The sequence below is a fragment of the Staurois parvus genome, unplaced genomic scaffold (assembly GCF_062004578.1).
Source record: "Staurois parvus isolate SC_StPar_1 unplaced genomic scaffold, SC_StPar_1.0 ptg000147l, whole genome shotgun sequence".
NCBI classification, from domain to species: domain Eukaryota; kingdom Metazoa; phylum Chordata; class Amphibia; order Anura; family Ranidae; genus Staurois; species Staurois parvus.
The window spans coordinates 26,410,181-26,428,715 of NW_028317943.1; the positions used below are offsets into that span (position 1 = coordinate 26,410,181).

Genomic DNA, 18,535 nt, shown 5'->3' on the forward strand with positions numbered 1-18,535 from the left:
GTAGACCTGTGGGCAGCGAGGGCCAAAGAATTTGGGAACAGAGGTAGGAGTGAAGTGTGTCTCCTGGAGGCAAACTATATGAGCATTGTATGATGCAAATGAGCGGAAAGCCTTGTTGCGCTTCTGTGGTATGTTAAGACCCTGAACATTCAGGGTAAGAATGCTTAGGGAACCCATGGGTAGAGCAAGTGGTGAATAAGGAGATAGGGTGGTACCAGCTGAGAGAGGATCCTGCGGTCCAAACGTAAGGATGTAATGTGGGAGAAGAAGTTAAGAAAAGATGTGGAGTCGTGTATAGGAGCGAGGATGGGGATAGGGCAAGGGGGGGGGGGGTGTCATGAAAAGGACACAGGAGGCCATAACAAGACCAAAGAGTTGTCCCCAGGAGCACCTGGAACTCGGGTGGCCTGGGGAGTAGTTATAGCCCAAGTGGTGTCAAAAACACGACATCAAGGGGGCTAGTGGTGATTGCACAGATACGCTGGCGACGGGGAGGACAGCATGTGAACATAATTAAACCGATAAATAGTATATAAAAGGCACAATAGGCCCTGAGCTATAAAGGAAGAAGTAAAAAAAAAACAGTATGGGCCCTGAGGCTAATATAAGGATACGGGAATGTAGCATCTGCAGTCAGGTGAGGGATCAAAGGAATAGACACCGCAAGTGTCAACTGTGTGGGTGGCAGAGTTCCACTTCATGGAATGCAGGCTGCAGAATGAGATGTGACTGGTGGGGTTCAGTCCAAGGAATCTTTGGGGGATGGAGCAGGTGATGAGAAGTGTCCCCGTTTATGGGTGTTGAGTTGACCGTTGGGGATGTGTGGCGGGTGGACTTCTGTGGTGAGCACGATGCCGATCGTCGTCTGGAATTCTCTGATAGTGTTGCGGGAGGGTGCAGTTGGAGGTTCCGCAATGTGTCCTGAAGCTCGTCTGTGGACTTGCAAACGTGGTCTCGGGCTTGGTACCGGAAACGCACTGCAAAGGGGAAGCACCATTTATAAGGTATGCCATTTTGCTGAAGGGCTAATAGATGCGGCTTCATGGCCCTTCGCTTGGTGATGGTAGTGGGGCAGAGGTCTTGAAACAGCTGATAAGCGTAACCTTGAAACATGAGGGATTCTGCGTTACGGGCTGCTTGTAGCAGTTGCTCCTTAGTGCGGAAGAAATGGAGCTTAGCTATAATGTCTTGTGGTGGACCATCGGTGCATTTCGGAGCTAGTGCCCTATCCATTTCTAGGCGTTCTACAGGAATAGCAGGAGCGAACTCTTGAAATAACGCAGTAACAGTAGATTGTACATCAACAATTGACTCAGGGAGGCCACGAATTCGCACGTTTGAGCGTCTAGCCCGATTTTCAAAGTCCTCTATGCGCGTCTGTAGCATGGTGTTTTCATCACACAGAAGGTCAAGTTCATCCCCTTGTGTTTGAAGTGAGGTGTCAAGGCCATCAACCCTCTGCTCCAGGTCAGCAGTGCGTTGCCCTAGCTCACGGATTTCTCTGGACAGGTTGTCGGTAATGCGGTCAGAGGTCTGTTTCAAGGCTTTGTGCAACATGTTCTCAAAACGTGCCAGTAGGTCAGGGGTTGTAAGTACAGGTGTCAAGGCATGTATGGGGGTCTGTATCAGCATCAGACTCACCCTCAGAAGTACAGGGATGGCTTGGCTGCTCCGAGTGCAGGGCTGCATATCGTGGTGGTGCTGGCTGGCTGCTATGTACAGGTGCGGTGGCCAGCTTTGAGGAGGCCCGAGCCAGGGCTTCTTTTATCGGCTTATTTAGTGGCGCCGCCTGATGTCGGGACTCCCCCGACCATGACAGCTGATGGCAGGGGGGTTGCTATGGTTACCGGTGCGGCTCACGTGGCGGTGTGGGCCAGGATCGCGGGTCGGGGCAGCTGTCTTCCCTGCAGTGCAGAGGAGCCTCAGGGAGACATGTCCATCGCCGCCGGCCGCGCATGCGCACTTATAAATAATAATTTTTAAAAACATTCCATAATGCAGGACACTAGACCTTGTAGGATTATAAAAAAAAACAGCACTTACCCAAGAGTCATTTCTACTAGGGTGTTAGGGCTTGAGTAAATTGGGTTCACTGGTGGCTTTATTCCCCCAGGATTAGCAAACATCTTCTGAGGCATGCTGTCTTGGTACTGCAATTACATTAACAGCATGAGTAAACAATACATAATGAATATGTTTGGAGAGGAAAATAAGATTAACTTGTACAAGTGAGGGCCAAGGAGGGTGATATACCTCATTGATGTAATCTTGGCATTTGGACACCTCTTCTGCAATGTCAAAACACTGGTTTCTAAGTGTGAATAACTGTTTTCTTAGATGAATCATCTTTCTGAAGAAAAAGGTAAAGTAGATTGTTAAGAACCACTGATTTCCTCCACTGATAAGGCAACAATAAAACAAGCCAAACAAACTTGCCTCATCAATTCCTGAACTTTCAGACGGAAGGCCTCATACTTGCCAGTACATTCTTCCTTGTACAGTGTATAGGCTTTTGTTGCATGAAGGGCCAGCTTCTGCCTATAAAAGAAAAAAAAAAAAAATCACAAAATGCCTAAACAACATATACAGATAAGACGTCCTGCACTGACTGCCCAACACTGCCTTATCAAAGTCATCGGGAATGAAGATTCAAACAAAAATTAAACTATCACATGGAATTCCTTGTTTTATTGTCCCAACGAAGGAGAAATATAACTTGAGTTACTGTTTGGGCCACAATCCTAGTTATCAAAGATCAAACTTAGAGGGCTTATAAGAAAACACTAGGAGCACTAAGCCAAATGTGCCTATATACTTATCATCCATATCATTTTGAAGTGCCTATATAACATACATGAGGTTGTAACAGATTTTCATAGTTCAATACATATGCTTACTTGTCAAATTTGTGTATTTGTTCTTCATTGTACATAAGTCCTGTAAAGGGAGAACATGTTGTAAAATACTTTTCAACTTGCTAGTATCACATACAGTTTATACATTGTCTAAATTAACATTATCATAGATACAGTCTCTGCAGAGGGTTTGATATTTGAATTAGACATGTTTTAACTTTAACCTGTACACTATAATTTCTCTCTGGTAATTCTTACTTCTCTGTAGGTAAAAGGAGGAATCAACCATGATACCTATCTGAATGTCTACACAGTACAATTATACTAATGGATACCTTAGGCCATGTAAAGATCTTTATGTCTAGTACAAATTATGAGAAAATCGGATGAAAAAAAAAAAAAATCGTTAGTACATAGCTTTCAAGAGCCAATCATGACAGTTCATGCGAAAATATCTGAAGGGACAAGCACGAACATTTTTCTCGTAAGAGAACTGAACAAATTATTTTTGTGTAATTAGTATAGTATTTGTATGAAAAAAAAATAGTGACAAAGACCACGCATTACAATACAGTACAAAACATGACATCACTTCTGAAGTTGTATTTGGTCTTACGATAATTTTCGTAACTTTAGTAACCTATAAAATTTTCGATATGAGGCTAGCATGAAAAAAAAAAACACAAAAACAAAAAAAACAATCAATTGTCTGATATTCTCATTGTGTATACTAGGCTTTAGATCAAAAGCCCAGGCTGTACAGTGTCTTAACTTTTGCCAAAGTCCAGAATAAACTGGGCAGCACAGTGGCTAAATGGTTAGCACTTCTGCCTGGCAGCACTAGGGTCGTTGGTTCGAATCCCAGCCACGGCACCACCTGCCTGGAGTTTGTATGTTCTCCCTGTGCCTGCGTGGGTTTCCTCCCACACTCCAAAGACATGCCTTAGTATGTATGAATGTGAGTTAGGAACCTTAGATTGTACACCCCTTGAGGGTTAGGGACTGATGTGAATATACAATATATATGTGTAAAGCGCTGCGTAAATTGACGGCGCTATATAAGTACCTGAAATAAATAAACTAGTTATCACACAGTGATATTTAAATGTTAAGTGGTAAGTCTAATACTTAAAATATTAATTACTGCTTTACAGGTAAACATACAAAATGTATTTAGTTTTTTTTTTTTTTTTAGGCTCCATGTACACTAGAACATTTGTCTGCTAGCAGCAGAAAAACAGTAAAACGTGGCAAAAATGCGGAACTGCATTTACCTGCGTTTATTGCTTGGACATTTATTAATTACATTGGTCAGAGTTCTTGCCATTGAAATGAATAAACAACCAAGAGCTAAACACGGTTGGCTTTAGACGTGTTTAAAGCACACCTAGCAGTTTTTGGCCAAAACGTTCCTTTCCTGAACACGATTCATCTGCGTTCAGGAGAGGGAAGTTTAACTGGCCCTAAACTCTGCTGCTGTTAAACTCTGATTAAAGTCTATGTGTACATGGACACAGGCGTTTATTGAGTTGAGTTCAGGGGATTTGGCAAAAAAAAAAAGCCAAAAGCTCTTGAACTCACATTTATGAGCACCAGTGTGCATGAAGCCTTAATAGAAGAAATCAGTAAGCAAGACAGTACTTACTACGCTGTGCTTTGTCCTTCTTGAACTGGCTGCAGATTTCTGTTATCAAGCTGAGCAGCACTTGTAGTTTTTCCACACTGCAGGGACAGAGGTAAACAAATAAATAAAAAATCAATATTCCTGCTAATGGTCTCCAGGAATCTTCCAGTAAAATAGAACTAAAGGCATTTTTTTTTTATTTTGGAAGGTGAAAGGGAGAGTTATAACCCCTATCAGTTTTCTTGCCATCTGCGTTCCATTGGGGAAATTTTCCTTCACTTCCTGTCTCCAATATTCCTCTTTTGGTTTCAAGCCAAAAGTTCGGATTTTTTTTTGCTTTCACACTTGATGAAAGCAGTGAGCAGGACAAATAGAGAGGATGAATCTCCCTACTTGGGAAACAGACGGCAATAAAAACCTAACAAGAGTTCTATTTCCTCTTCACTGCAGACAGAAAAACAATATATAGGAAACATACAAAACACAAGCAACTTCCTATGCCAGCAAATACTGTAAAAGACAAAGAAGGGGGAACATACACTAAGGCACAACATGTGTGTCAAATTGGGCATACACCAGTGCAATTTTAATAGAATATGAAATGTTTTTCTAATAGTTAATTGGGTCAATGTAAGACTAATATTTCAACTGCAGTTATAATAAAAAAAAAAAAATCAAAATCAAATGGAACAAGTTTTTCTCAAACAAATGAAATAATAAATAATGAGTGTGTTTTTCATTAAAGAAAGTCTACTTGTTCTAAAATCAAATGTTATAAGCAGAGAATTTTGAAGTACTTTCAAACGACATTCGCCAAGTCTCTTTGTGGCAATATCCAATTTACTGGCAAGATTTTTCTTACAAACTTTCATATGAAAATCTACCAGTATATGGTCAGCTTTACTACTAATGATAATCTACCACTTTCCCCAGAGTTCCTTTATCGTGACAGCACAATGTGAGATAAGCTAGAAAGCTGGAGAAAAAATACAACTTTTCTTCAAAAGGTTTGGTTGGGTTGAAAAAAAGGTCAAGGTGCTAAATTCAAATGAAGGCACTGGGAGGAAGACACAGCACACAGTAAACGGTATACCTGGCGGAAAGCCTCATCCATGATGAGGTATTCCTTCACAATAGACTTACAAAACCAATAGACTATAAAGCAGTAGGCTTTAACACCACTGAATTGTTTTGTTCTTCCAAGTCAGAGCATGCTGCTCTTTACAATCTAAAGAGTTCAGGATCTATTCTTTATCGTTAATTGGACAAAGACAAAAGGATGACACTCTTTAAAGCAGTATTAAACCCAAAAGCAAACATTTCTTATATTGCAACTTACCAATTCTTAGATGTTTGTTACAAACAGACAGAATGTACCTTTGCAGTGGTCTGGAGTGGAATTGGGCATAGGGAATAGTCTTGAATGAGGACACCATCCTCCCCGGCAACCTCATATAAAAGGTGAATTGAAGGATAACTCTTGGCCTTCAAACTGCCAACCTCATTTCTCAGGGCACAACGTTTCCCTAGAGGCAGAAATACCTTTGCCTGAGCTGTGTCTAGGACCATCCACATATACTCCAGGCTCTGCACTGGTTCCAGGGCCGATTTCTTGAGGTTGAGCACCCAGCCCAGCTGTTCCAGGATGTGCATGATAAGGATCACATCCTTTTTCAGACCTGGCACCGACTAACCTCTGAGCAAGACATCGTCTAGATAACCTGTAACCGATACTCCCCGAGTTCTGAGTAGCCCCAACACCGGAGCAAGAATGTTTGTGAAAACGCTGGGTGCCATGGCCAGCCCAAAAGTTAGTGCTATGAACTGTAAATTCTGAGGTCCTACTGCAAACCACAGAAATCTTTGGTGAGGAATGAATACTGGTACATGTAAGTATGCGTCCTTGATGTCTAACGCTGACGCTGTCGATGTTGACGCTAAAAAATATCCCTCCTGTAGGGAGGCCACTGCTGACCGAACCAATTGCATACAAAAAGACAGGACATTTATAAACTGATTTAGCCCCTTGAGATCCAAAATGAGCCTTACATCCCCATTTGGTTTTGGGACGGTAAATAGGTTTGAATAGAACCCCTGAAATCTTTTGTCCGCTGGAACCTCTGATCACTCACTGAGACAATAGGCAATCGAGTGCCTGAAATAAAGCTCTTCTTGTCTCTGGATTTATTGGTACATTTGATCTTAGAAACTGGGGAGAGGGAAATGCCTGAAATTCTAGTCTGTACCCCAGAAATCATGGAATTGACCCATAAGTCTTGGATTAGAGCCCTCCATACAGCCACAGAATTCAAAAGTCTTCCCCCCATCCAAACGAGTGGGGGCGCCCCTTCATAAGGAGATGGACTTTGGCTCTGTTTTGGATGATTTTTGCACCCAGGGCCTCCTTGGGTTTTGATTCTGTGATCTACTCCTGGAGGCTGGGACCTATGTGTGGCGAAACAAGTGCCTGGTAGATGAGGGCCCAGCAACCGAAGCCCTTGACACCTTAAAAAAAAAAAGGGTGTTTGGATTTCCTTTTAGAGGGTAGATTTCCTTTTAGAGGGTAGAAGAGAACTCTTTCTCCCTGAAGTCTTATATTTGTCCAAATCTTCCCCAAACAGCCGTTCCTCATGAAAGGGAAAACCTGGCAACAATTTTTTGCATGACAGTTCTGCTGACCAACTCTTCAGCCACAAAACCCTGCGCATGTGCACTGATAAGAGGGCAAGTGAGAATTTTGCTGAATTGAATCTTTAAGAGAATCAACCGCAAAACAAAGCACGGGGAACATCCTCCAAATCCTCAGCCAACCATTCCCCCTGTACTGATGGCCTTCCAAGCCACTGCTTGACATGGTCAGAAAAACTCTGGCAAATGCCAACAGCTGCCACAGCTGGCTGTGTGTCAGAACCTGCCAGGGAGAAGGAGGCTTCAAAGAGCCCAGAGAAGAATAAATAACCTCACAGGTTTTTATCGGAGCCAGCCTGAATCCAGACTGTACCATATCACTGGGGTCCTGGACTAAAGATCTCAGCTTGAGGAGACCCCCTGCTTCTCCTCAAGCTGTGACTCCTCAGACAGAGATTTTACTGCCTGACCTTCCTCCAGTTCTTCCTCATCCTCAGGTTTCACCCATTCCTGCTCCAGGATTGGTGGTCTAGTGACATGATCAATCCCACTTCTTAGACCCCTGAGAAACCGATGCAATCATTCCAGTGATCTGATCTTCTAAACCCGCTAAGGCTGAACAAGATCATCCTTGGTTACATATGCTGAGGCAGATGCCCCAGTTGTAGCCGTAATGCCAGATACACACAGTGGCTCAGACTGCTCGGTTGATTCTGGCCTGTCAGAAGAGGATATTACAGAGGACCTTCGGCTAGGTTCCTCAAGACCTGGAAGCGATACATTACAGCCCTTTCCTGCTGCACCTCCCCCACTCCGCTTTCTGGAAGACATTACTTCAGATAGCGTAAAATCTGTGCACCTCCTCTAGTAAACACAGACCCCAAGATACAGCTATGCAAGTAGTGTGCTGAAGAAAAAACACAATGCAAATGCTGACCTTATGAGCCACTCCTTATGGGCGGTTGCTGACTGACTGACCGACCAACGCCTCCCCTTCAGGGGAGTACTCACATGCCCCTACAGAGTAGCCCGCTCTGTGTCCCCGGCTACAGGAAATTCCCCAGCAGCAGCAGCCCACGTGTGTCCTGGCCTTCAGATATACAAATATGGCTGACTTCCATTTCCAGCCGCTACTGCGCATGCGATCCTTGTGCGTGCATATGTGCATGCTCTATGGCTGATGACCGGCTGTACTCCCTCTAGTGGCCGAAAACAACTAAGCAAGCACAACTTCAGGAACAATCGCGAGCACTCCCCCTAGTGGAAACCCAGTCAACAACACCTCTCCTTTTCCCTTTAATTAAGAACTTTGTTGTTTTTGTTCACAGAGAAAAAAAAAAAAAAAGATATCTTACCAGTCCCGCCGCAGGTCCCTGACTTCCGTCAGGCACCAACCTTCACCCATCATGGTGGGCATTGTCATACAGACCTGTAAGGACTCACTGCCTCAGATCTGAATAGCACCCCACTGGAAGCACCCTGGTCAGATTTAAAACTGCACAGGGTTCCAGCTGCGCAGGGTCCAGCACCATAAGGCTGCATTACAGGCAAAATCCCGAGGATTCTTCTCCTTATCCAGCGAGGCTCGGGTACCATCTATGTTGACTCACAGCTTTTCGAACAGACCCTATTAAAGTCCCCGATTCTCTAATGGAACTGTTCTGGACCTTCAGGTATGCTACAAGAGCTCAGCAACACATTCAGTAACCATCCACCTTACAGACACTGGTGAAAAAAACTGAAGTACTTCCTGTGTAGGAGGGGTTATATAGGGGAGGACCTCCTCTCTGATTGGTCGGCCAGTGTCCATTCACCTATAGGTGGCCTATAACCCACATAGTCATGAATAGCTTGCTCTGTGTCCCATGATGTACGATAAACAAGGCAAAGAAAAGAAAACTGATCAAGCCACCACATCCAATGATTAGTAAGCTGCAATATAATACAATACATTTTTGGGTTTGGGCGAGTACTGCTTGGACCTTGAAGAAGGGGACATACCCTGAAAGCTTGTCCTGAAAATTGCATGTTAGTGCAAATAAAAAAAGTATCACGTCAGTACTCAACATAATCAGATTACTTACTTTCTGTCACTCGGACGTGCGCCTTCACAATTGACCCAAGAGTCTGTAAGGATACCACCAGGAGACAATTCTTTCTTCATTTCCCGCAAGGAAGTTTCTAAGTTTTGATGTGAACTGGAAAGCTAAAATACAATATTAACCCATTCAGTATATGCATAAATATAAACAGTGCATCTAGCCATAAAGCAAAACTGGCACAAAGGAAGGTGATGGTTTTCTTTGATATTTTACATTTGTTATTGTGAGACAGTTCTTATACAAGGAATACAGAGATTGCAAACTACCAGAAAAAAAAAAAATACAAAATACAAATTACATAATCGTTTGAAATTTAATAAAAGAAAATGTTATATTTAAAATGCAGAAAAATTGGTCATGCCCATAGGAATCTGTTTAAAACTGTAAGTGGTTCATACAAACAATAAATTCCAGCTGTCATTTACTAGTGAAAGCCAACACATCCTTGGATGTAATGGGCACAAATCTCCTTCCCTAGCATTTTTATATTATTTGGGGCATTGAAAAATAGCACCCCTGGCTTCAGAAATTCTATGGTTAGTTAGGTTTAGAATTTGTAATTTCTTAATTTGAGTAGGCAAAAGGATTAGGGAAGCAGCACTGTGTGTTAAAAACAGGAATGCGCAGATTTTCACAATGGGTTTGGACTTTATAATGGCACACATTGTTAACAATCCTATGACTTCTTTTAAACATACACAGTTGTACTGTGTATTTTATATTATTATCTACATACTTTTATGTACATATTTTGACATAAATAAAATCTATATTAAAACTGAATCCCAGCCAGAGAATGTTTTAGTTATGGGGGGGAATTGATTGTGAATGTTGACGCCAAACCAAAAAGTGCAGGAGAAAGCCAAAAAATGGAAATTGTCTCCAGGACAAGAACTGAGGGGAAATACACCAAAGAGAACTGGCATAAATAAAAAGCTTTTAGTTCAATGGGATAATAGTATAGGATTTCAGATGTCCTGCAATAAATACCAAAAACCAAAAGAAACATCAAGGAAACTACATGTACCACAGTGACAAAAAATACAACAATGAAACAAAAACAAACAAGTATAAAAAAAACTACTCCAATGACTGTAACCTTATACCCCAACCTCAAGGTAAAAACCTTTAAAATATACTAAAATATAAACTGCCATATTTACTGGGAATACCAATGAAAAGTGATATACTATAGCTCCTATAACAAAAATTGGCCAATAAAGTCCTAATGACAAATTAAATAAATACAAGATATCAAGCCAAAAGAGTATGACTGTATACAGACTATAAGCTAGGGTCATGGAGTCTCAAGACCATCATGGTCTAAGGAGCCATGTGAAACAATACATATTTATTTATGAACATATGAGAGTATAACTATATAACACTACATTTTGTATTTATTTCTTTTTTTGTCATAAATGCCATATCACCTTACATTGGTTCCTCCCAGTGAATATGGTGGTTTATATTTTAAAGGTTTATACCTTGAGGAAAGGGTATAAGGGTAAAGTCATTGGATTAAAGGATTTAGATACTTTGTAATTTTTTTTTTTATCATTTTGTTGGGTTTCTATGGTGCAGAACATTTTTCAACTGAACAAAAAAAAAAACAAAAACAACCTTCCTTCTACATAGTTATTCCAAAATCAAAAACGTTCCACGGTTTTAGCTGCATAACCATTCCGTGCATATATGGTAATGTGGTCTATTACACCAAATATTTGTAGTTTTTTGCATCCAAAGCATTTACATAATCTCACAAACCACAGTGACTATACTGACTACTAAAAATATAGTGTATATTGGAATTCTTCAGCAAAGCCCACGCTTTGAAGGAGCAAGCACTAGCGGCGTTATGTACTACATGTGCATAACAAGAGGATATTTTGTAAGTAGTTTTTTGGCTTGCATGAATTACATTTTTTGAAGGTACTTTACTATTGGAGATCTCTTTTATGATGAATTACATACAGAACAGGAAAAGAGATAGTAGTGCCACACGAATTTCTGTGTCGGATTATCCGGGTCAAGATCCATGCAGTTTCATGTTATGTCAGACCACCTATAATTTGGGGACTGATAATCCGGTAAGAGGCTATGTGTGCAGGGGGTAAATTCACATTTCACTGGGTATTACCTATGATACTATGGACATTTGATTTCACTGACCATTTATGTCCTATTTTAATTTTTTCACCTTATGAACTTATTGTATTTGTGAACATTTGAGTGAATTTTTTCATTGTCACTTTAACCACTTGCCCTCCGAAAGGTAAAATAATATTTCTGACTTTTTGCTATTAAAGATGTCCAGTAAAAAAAAATGTAAAAAAAATCAAATTTCATCATAAATTTAGGCCAAAATGTATTCTGCTACGTCTTTGCTAAGAAAAAAAAACCCCCAATACGTGTAAATTAATTGGTTTACGTGAAAGTTATAGTGTTTACAAATGGCGGTATAGATGCTGGAATTTTTTTTTCCTTTTACTAATAATGGCGGTGATCAGCGACTTATAGCGGGACTGCAAAACAAACGTTTTCCACCCTGTCAGCTTGGGCACACTGCTTTGCATGGCTGTACATAGCAAGCCGTACAAAGAAGTGTGCTTACAGTGAAGCACAAACACACAACCCCTAGTAAAACAGCACACAGTTAACCCTTTGATCACCCCACGTTAACCCCTTCCTGCCCAGTGCCATTAGTACAGTGCGAGTGCTTTTTAGTAGCACTGATCACTGTATTGGTGTCAATGGGGACGTCAGTTACACCAAGTCAGTTCCCCCAGTGTCAGAATGCTAGAAGTCGCTGATCGCCGCCATTACTAGTAAAAATAAAAAAATAAAATCCCAGTACATATACGCCATTTGTAAACATATTTGTATCACCAATTAATTTACATGTATTGGGATTTGTTTTTTTAGCAAAGACATGTACCAGAATACATTTTGGCCTAAATGCATGACAAAATTTGATTTTTAAATTTTTTTTTAATGAACATGTTTAATAGCAAAAAGTCAAAAATAATGTTTTTGTTCTAAAAATTTTCTTTTTTTCTTTATAGCGCAAAAAATAAAAAACGTACAGGCAATCAAATACCACTGAAAGAAAGCTCTATTCGTGGGAAAAAAGGATGTAAATTTCATTTGGGTGCAGCGTTGCATGACTGCGCAACTGTCAAAGTAATGCAGCGCCATAACATAAAAAATGGCCTGGTCAGGAAGGGGGGTAAATCCTTAGGAGGGCAATTTGTTTGTACTATCCTGGCATTTTAGAGCCTCCAAAACCCTGATAGGTAGTGAGGAAGTGATATGAGAGAATATGCCCTTTGAAAGCTTAGAGGTGGTCATTGGATTTTGGGGGTGTGTGTGTGGCTAGGCTGCCAAAAAGTCTCTCACATGTGGTATCCCCATACTCAGGAGAAGTAGAAGAATGTGTTTTCGGGTGTTATTCCATATATACCCATGGCATGCATGAGCAATAGATCATTAAACTGACAACTTTGTGTAAAAAAAAAATAAAAAAAATTGTCATTTTCCCAAAAATTTGTGGCAAAAAAATAAAATGGTCCATGGACGTAACATGCCCCGCAGGGCAAATGGTTAAACATTTTTCTTTTTTTAAAAAATACTTTCATCGGAGTAGTGCAATGTTACCATAGTAACATTGTACTACTCTGGGGGGTGATCAGGGATTTTTCGCTCTTATACTTTGCATGAGCAATGAAGATCATTGCTCTTCAATGCAAAGCTTGCTTTGAACTGTCATGAATGTGTTAAGTTCATGACAGTTCAATATAATAATGATCTATGATTGGTTCCAGCTGATCACATGGTACAGGGTGTTGTGACTGGTCCTCAGCTCTCACATGACACATGGGGCCAATCACAGCTCTTCAGGAACAGAAGCAAAGCTACTATGAATCAAATTGATTCATAAAAGCTTTGTTGTCATTGTGATCATGTGATCACATAGGGATTCCGGACAGAGCAGACATGGGGGTAGGGTTGCATACCCACTCTGGCGTGCAGTGCCCCGTGTTAGCAAAAGACCTGCAACGTACGGGTAACATCGCTGGTCCTGTAGCTGCAACCTATCCACAGTACATTGAGGGTGGGCGGCCCGAAAGTGGTTAAGGATGGAATTAATCAGGATTACGGAGTTACACAGCGCAACAATTTTTTGTTTATAATTATTACAGTTACCCATTCAAAATGGACACAAATTACTCCTACAAATTACCATTAGGGCTGAAAAAACTAATTGACATAAATGATTATAAAAACAGTTGTCAACTATTTTCATTATCAATTAGTTAGTCAGCCAATTAGTTGTTCTGAATACAGAATGCATTATGTGTTTTCATATTAGGAAATACAGTGCAGAAAACATACAGCTCAGTACACCATCCATACATGTCAGTAAGTGCATGAGAACCTCTGAATATGTTAGAAGCCATGCCTCATGGGACAAGTAGCCTTGGGCAGGAGAAGGAAGTGATTTAAAGGTATTCTAAAGCCAGAAGTTTTTTTTTTTCCTTGCTATAGGGCACTGCACTCTTTACTATACTTTATGGCTTCCTATAGAGGCACTCCAAAGGCAGGAGGAGCCAGAAGCGCTGGCAGGGGACCCCAGGAGAGGAGGATCAATGATCGCTGCTTCAGATTGGGAGCTTTTAGATCATGAGACTGCTGTGACAGCCAATAGTTAGAGTTAAAAGTTTACCAATATTGTGCATTATATTTAAAATGATTATATCCATGCAAAAAGGTCTCAGTCTTTAGTACTACATTAATATAAAAGATTTATATCCCCTCCACTACCCTTCATATAGCTTCATGTCTGACTTCCAGTTAAAATACCCGGTATATCCTACTTGTGTGTGCATAGATATATCTATCTATATATATTACTTTCACTATTTCACAGTATAAATTAACCCATGTAGTGGTGATTATCTGAAGTTTTTTGTACAAAGGACTATTTTTTAACCCCATTATGAGAGGGGATACAAAAAGCATGCTGCTGCTACTAAATGTCTTAAAATGACAGCAGGGGCAGGTAGCTAAACAGTGTTTTGGGTCTCTTCGAATGTTTTTTTCTTTAAAATTTTTCTTTTTACATTTTGTTTTTCTGTCTGTTCTCAGAGTGGATTAGATATTTTCTTCCCCAACCAGGCAGTAATTTATATGTATCACTGCATATAGATATTCAAGAATGAACTTGTCTTTTTTACATATTAACTAAATTATACACCACACTTTTTTTTAGGTTTTTATCCAATTATTTGATTAATCGAAACAATAATTGGCCAACTAATTGATTATGAAAATAATCGTTAGTTGCACCTCTAATTATCATTATGTCCCAAGTATACAGCTTTAAAAAGCAGTTCCAGGGTAATGTGCACATTTGAACCTTAGCAGGCAAGCATAAAAGCAAGGAAAGAACACTCACCAGTAGAAGCTTGGAATGTATGTCGTATATTTCTCGTTCCACATTTATCTGCATCATATGTTCATAACTGTCATCACACATAAAATAAAATCATTAATCTAGAAACAGGATCAAATCATGTGCTCACACTAAAGGAGTTCTGTGGGAAACGTTTAAACCAGGGCTCAACAAATCCCAGGCGCCAGGTTGCCATAGCAAGTAGAAATTGGGTTCACACACTGCCTCCCACTGACGTCAATGTAAAAACGCCTCCCACTGACTTCAATGCAAAAACTCCTGTCAATAGCAATCCTATGTGAACACTGATCTCCGCATGCCACTCTACCACTTGCAAATCTGGAATGCACCGCTACAATCTCACACAGGACCCTTTTTATAATAGCACCCAAAACACAATGCATGTGGATCGCATCTATGTGAAACATCTCAATAGGAATACATAATATCTAACCTTTCGTTCAAATCTGTGAGTTTGAAAAAGCATCTATAATTGCATATATGTTAACTAGTGAGGCACCATTCGCACCTGGCATTTTTGGAATTGGTCAGAATCACTGCGATCACAACACACAGGTTCAGGTGCCATTATTTTCACTGGCACTTAACACATGGTACAGTTTTGCTATGATTGTCTCATGGCAAATCGAATCACGTGAAGTTTGTCGCTGAAAGTTGCCTTGCCTCAGGCGCCGACAACCCATGCTACGCTAAAAAAAACAAAAAAAAAACTGGCTCCTAACTTTTTTAGCTGGGTCCTAGATTCAAAGCAAATTTGTCAAGCCTTGGTTTAAACAGTGGTGCTCTTCCGAATTGGTTTGACTTCATCCTACCAATAAAAATAATGGCCCACTATAAAGCTGGAAACAGAACATACAAGTTTCATTAACATCCTGGCCTTTATGTCATAACGCAAAGAGCAATATGCACATGGCCATAAGCCACAGAAACCTGAAGGCCTTATCTTTAATATATCTGACTGCACTTGAGGTGTTTTTGTTTATTTACATAATCCAGAAAAGCACTGCAACTTTGTACTACATAAAAAAAAAAAAAAAAATGTTAAGTGTGACTGCAGTGTCAGAATGCCCGCCGCAGTCCCGCTATAAGTCGCTGATCGCCACCATTACTAGTATAAAATAAAATTAAAATTCCAGTATATATACTGCCATTTGTAGAAACTATAACTTTCACGTAATCCAATTAATGTACACTTATTGGGTTTTTTTTTTTTTGTTTTTTAGGCAAAAACATGTAGTAGAATACTTTATTGGATATGTTTTATAGTAAAAAGTCAAAAATATTTTTTTTTAAAACTGGTTTATAGCGCAAAAAAATTAAAAAACACAGAGATGATCAAATACCACTGAAAGAAAGCTCGATTTGTGGGAAAAAAATTACAAATTTCATTTATGTACAGCGTTGCATGACCGCGCATTTGTCAGTTGAAATAATGCAATGCAAAATATGGCCTGGTCAGGAAGGGGGGTAAATACTCTGGAGGGCAAGTGATTAAGGTCATACTGCAACCTTAAGCTACATGTCATACACGGACATAATCACTTTTCTAAAAGGTAATAAAGCCCTTGCTACCCTAATGATAAAAAGGCACCTATTACCAAGTGTGCATTTAATTAGGACCAAGGACGGACTGACCATTTAGCCACTCGGGCACTGCCCGAGAGCCTTGGGTCAGTAGGGGGCCCCATGAGATGCCCCTGGTACCTTTCATAGGCTTTTTTGGGTGTGGTTTGAGTGTGGGTGAGGACACAGGGGGCCCCATGATTTCCTATTGCCCGGGGGCCCCATGAGTTGTCAGTCCGCCCCTGATTAGGACTATGCTTCTGTTTGTCCCAGGTCTTTAAGACACTAGCTCGATTTTTTTAAGAACATGAACAAAAGTGACTATGTACAAATATCAAGCTCTCTCTCCTATCTTAGAGATTATACAACTCAAACAAAACCCCTGCACTTTGTTTCCCCACTTTATAGACCAGACCTAATTGGAACCTGCTCCTAGTTTGAATAAAGTCATATAGAAATGTAATCTCTCTCTATCGCATTCATAAAGTATTCAGATCTCCTTCACTTTTTCAATTTTATGTTGCAGCCTGATATTACAGTTATTTAAATTAATTTTTTTTCTCATTAGTCTATGCTCAGTACCCCCATAATGACAAAGTGAAAACATAATTTTAGAAATATCTGAATTTATTAAAAAGAAAAAAACTGAAATATTACACATACTTAATTATCCAGACCCTTTACTAAGTACTTTGATGAAGCACATTTGGCAGCAATTACAGCCTCTAGTCTTTTTGGGTATGTCATGACAAGCTTTGCACACCTGCTTTGGCCGATTTTCTACCATTTGATGGGAACTGTTGGTGGACAGCCATTTTCAGGTCTCTCCAGAGATGTTCAAGTCAGGGCCCTGGTTGGGCTACTCTAGGACATTCACAAGAGTTGTTCCTAAGTTACTCCTGTGTTGTCTTGAGTGTGTGCTTAGGAACAATGTCATGTTGGAAGGAGAACCTTCGACCCAGACTGAGGTCCTGAGCGCTGTGGAACAGGTTTTCATTGAGGATATCTCTGACCAGAGATTCAGCTTTCCCTCAGCCATGACCAGTCTCTCAGTCCCTGTTGCTGAAAAGCACCCCCACAGCAGAATGCTGCCACCACCATGCTTCACTGCTGGAAAGGTATTAGGCAGGTGATGAGCAGTGTCTGGTTTTCTCCAGACATAAAATTTAGAACCGAGGTCAAACAGTTCAATCTTGGTTTCATCAGACCAGAAAATCTTGTTCCTCATAGTCTAAGAGGTCCGCAGCTGCTTTTTGCAAACGGGCTTTCATGTGTTTTGCATTGTGGAGAGGCTTCCGTCTAGCCACTCAGCCATAAAGCCCAGATCGGTGGAAGGCTGCAGTGATAGTTGTTCTTCTGGAACTTTGCCCCATCTCCACGCAGGATCTCCGGAGCTCATTCAGAGTGACCATCGGGTTCTTGGTCACCTCTCTTACCAAGGCCCTTCTTCCCCGACTGCTCAGTAAGGCCATACAACCATCCCTTGGAAGAGTCCTGGTTGTGCCAAACATCTTCCATTTGCAAATTATGGAGGCCACTGTGCTCTTGGGAAACTTCTATGGCTTGCAATAAACCTGTCCCTGCTCTGCAGGCAGTTCCTTTGAACTCCTGGTTTTTGCTCCGATGCAGTATGCAAGTCAGCCGTGAGGCGTTTTACAAAGAGGTGTGTGCCTTTCCAAATCATGTCCAATCAAGGTGTAGAAACATTTCAGCAATGATCAAGAAAAATGGGAGGCACCTGAGCCAAACTGTGCCAATTTTGCAAATTGTTGTTGCAAAGGGTCTGAGAATTCTTATGCCAAATGTGATATTTTAGTTTTTTCTTTTTCATACATTTGCAAACTTTTCTAAAATTCTGTTTCACTTTGTCATTATGGATTACTAAGTGTAGATTAAGGAGAAAAAAATGAATTTAAACAACTGTAGTATTAGGCTGCAACATAACAAAACTGAAAAAAGTGGAGGGGGTCTGAATACTTTACGAATGCCCCATCAGAAGATCAATCTCACTTGGGGTTAAAGACCATACATGCTACAAGTAAATAGACTAAAGATGTTAAGTCAAAATACAAGCATCATTTTCAATAAACCTTTCCAATACTTACATTTTCAGGTCCTTTTCTACCGTTCTGTTGCAGAAGTTGAATCTGATAGTAACTTCAGTATTCTTATGGACAGTCTCATTGTACTCATTCTTCATTACTTCACTAGAAAAGATATACAAATCTATATAAGAAGATATTCCAGCTGTGAAGGCAAATTCCATGAACAAAAAAACAAAAACAAA

General features: G+C 40.4%; 1 protein-coding gene across 2 annotated transcripts in view; it reads right to left on the bottom strand.

The window, feature by feature from the left end:
- The window catches only part of TBK1 (TANK binding kinase 1), a 71,515-nt gene that overhangs the window by 19,098 nt on the left and 33,882 nt on the right, over positions 1-18,535 (bottom strand). For both annotated transcript variants that reach the window (XM_089674165.1, XM_089674164.1), the window contains exons 12-19: positions 18,354-18,455; positions 14,668-14,734; positions 9,192-9,313; positions 4,501-4,577; positions 2,898-2,937; positions 2,437-2,538; positions 2,254-2,350; positions 2,044-2,150 (exon numbers count right to left, since the gene is read on the bottom strand). In XM_089674165.1, coding sequence (XP_089530291.1) covers positions 2,044-2,150; positions 2,254-2,350; positions 2,437-2,538; positions 2,898-2,937; positions 4,501-4,577; positions 9,192-9,313; positions 14,668-14,734; positions 18,354-18,455 — 714 coding nt within the window. The remainder of the gene's footprint in view (positions 1-2,043; positions 2,151-2,253; positions 2,351-2,436; positions 2,539-2,897; positions 2,938-4,500; positions 4,578-9,191; positions 9,314-14,667; positions 14,735-18,353; positions 18,456-18,535) is intronic.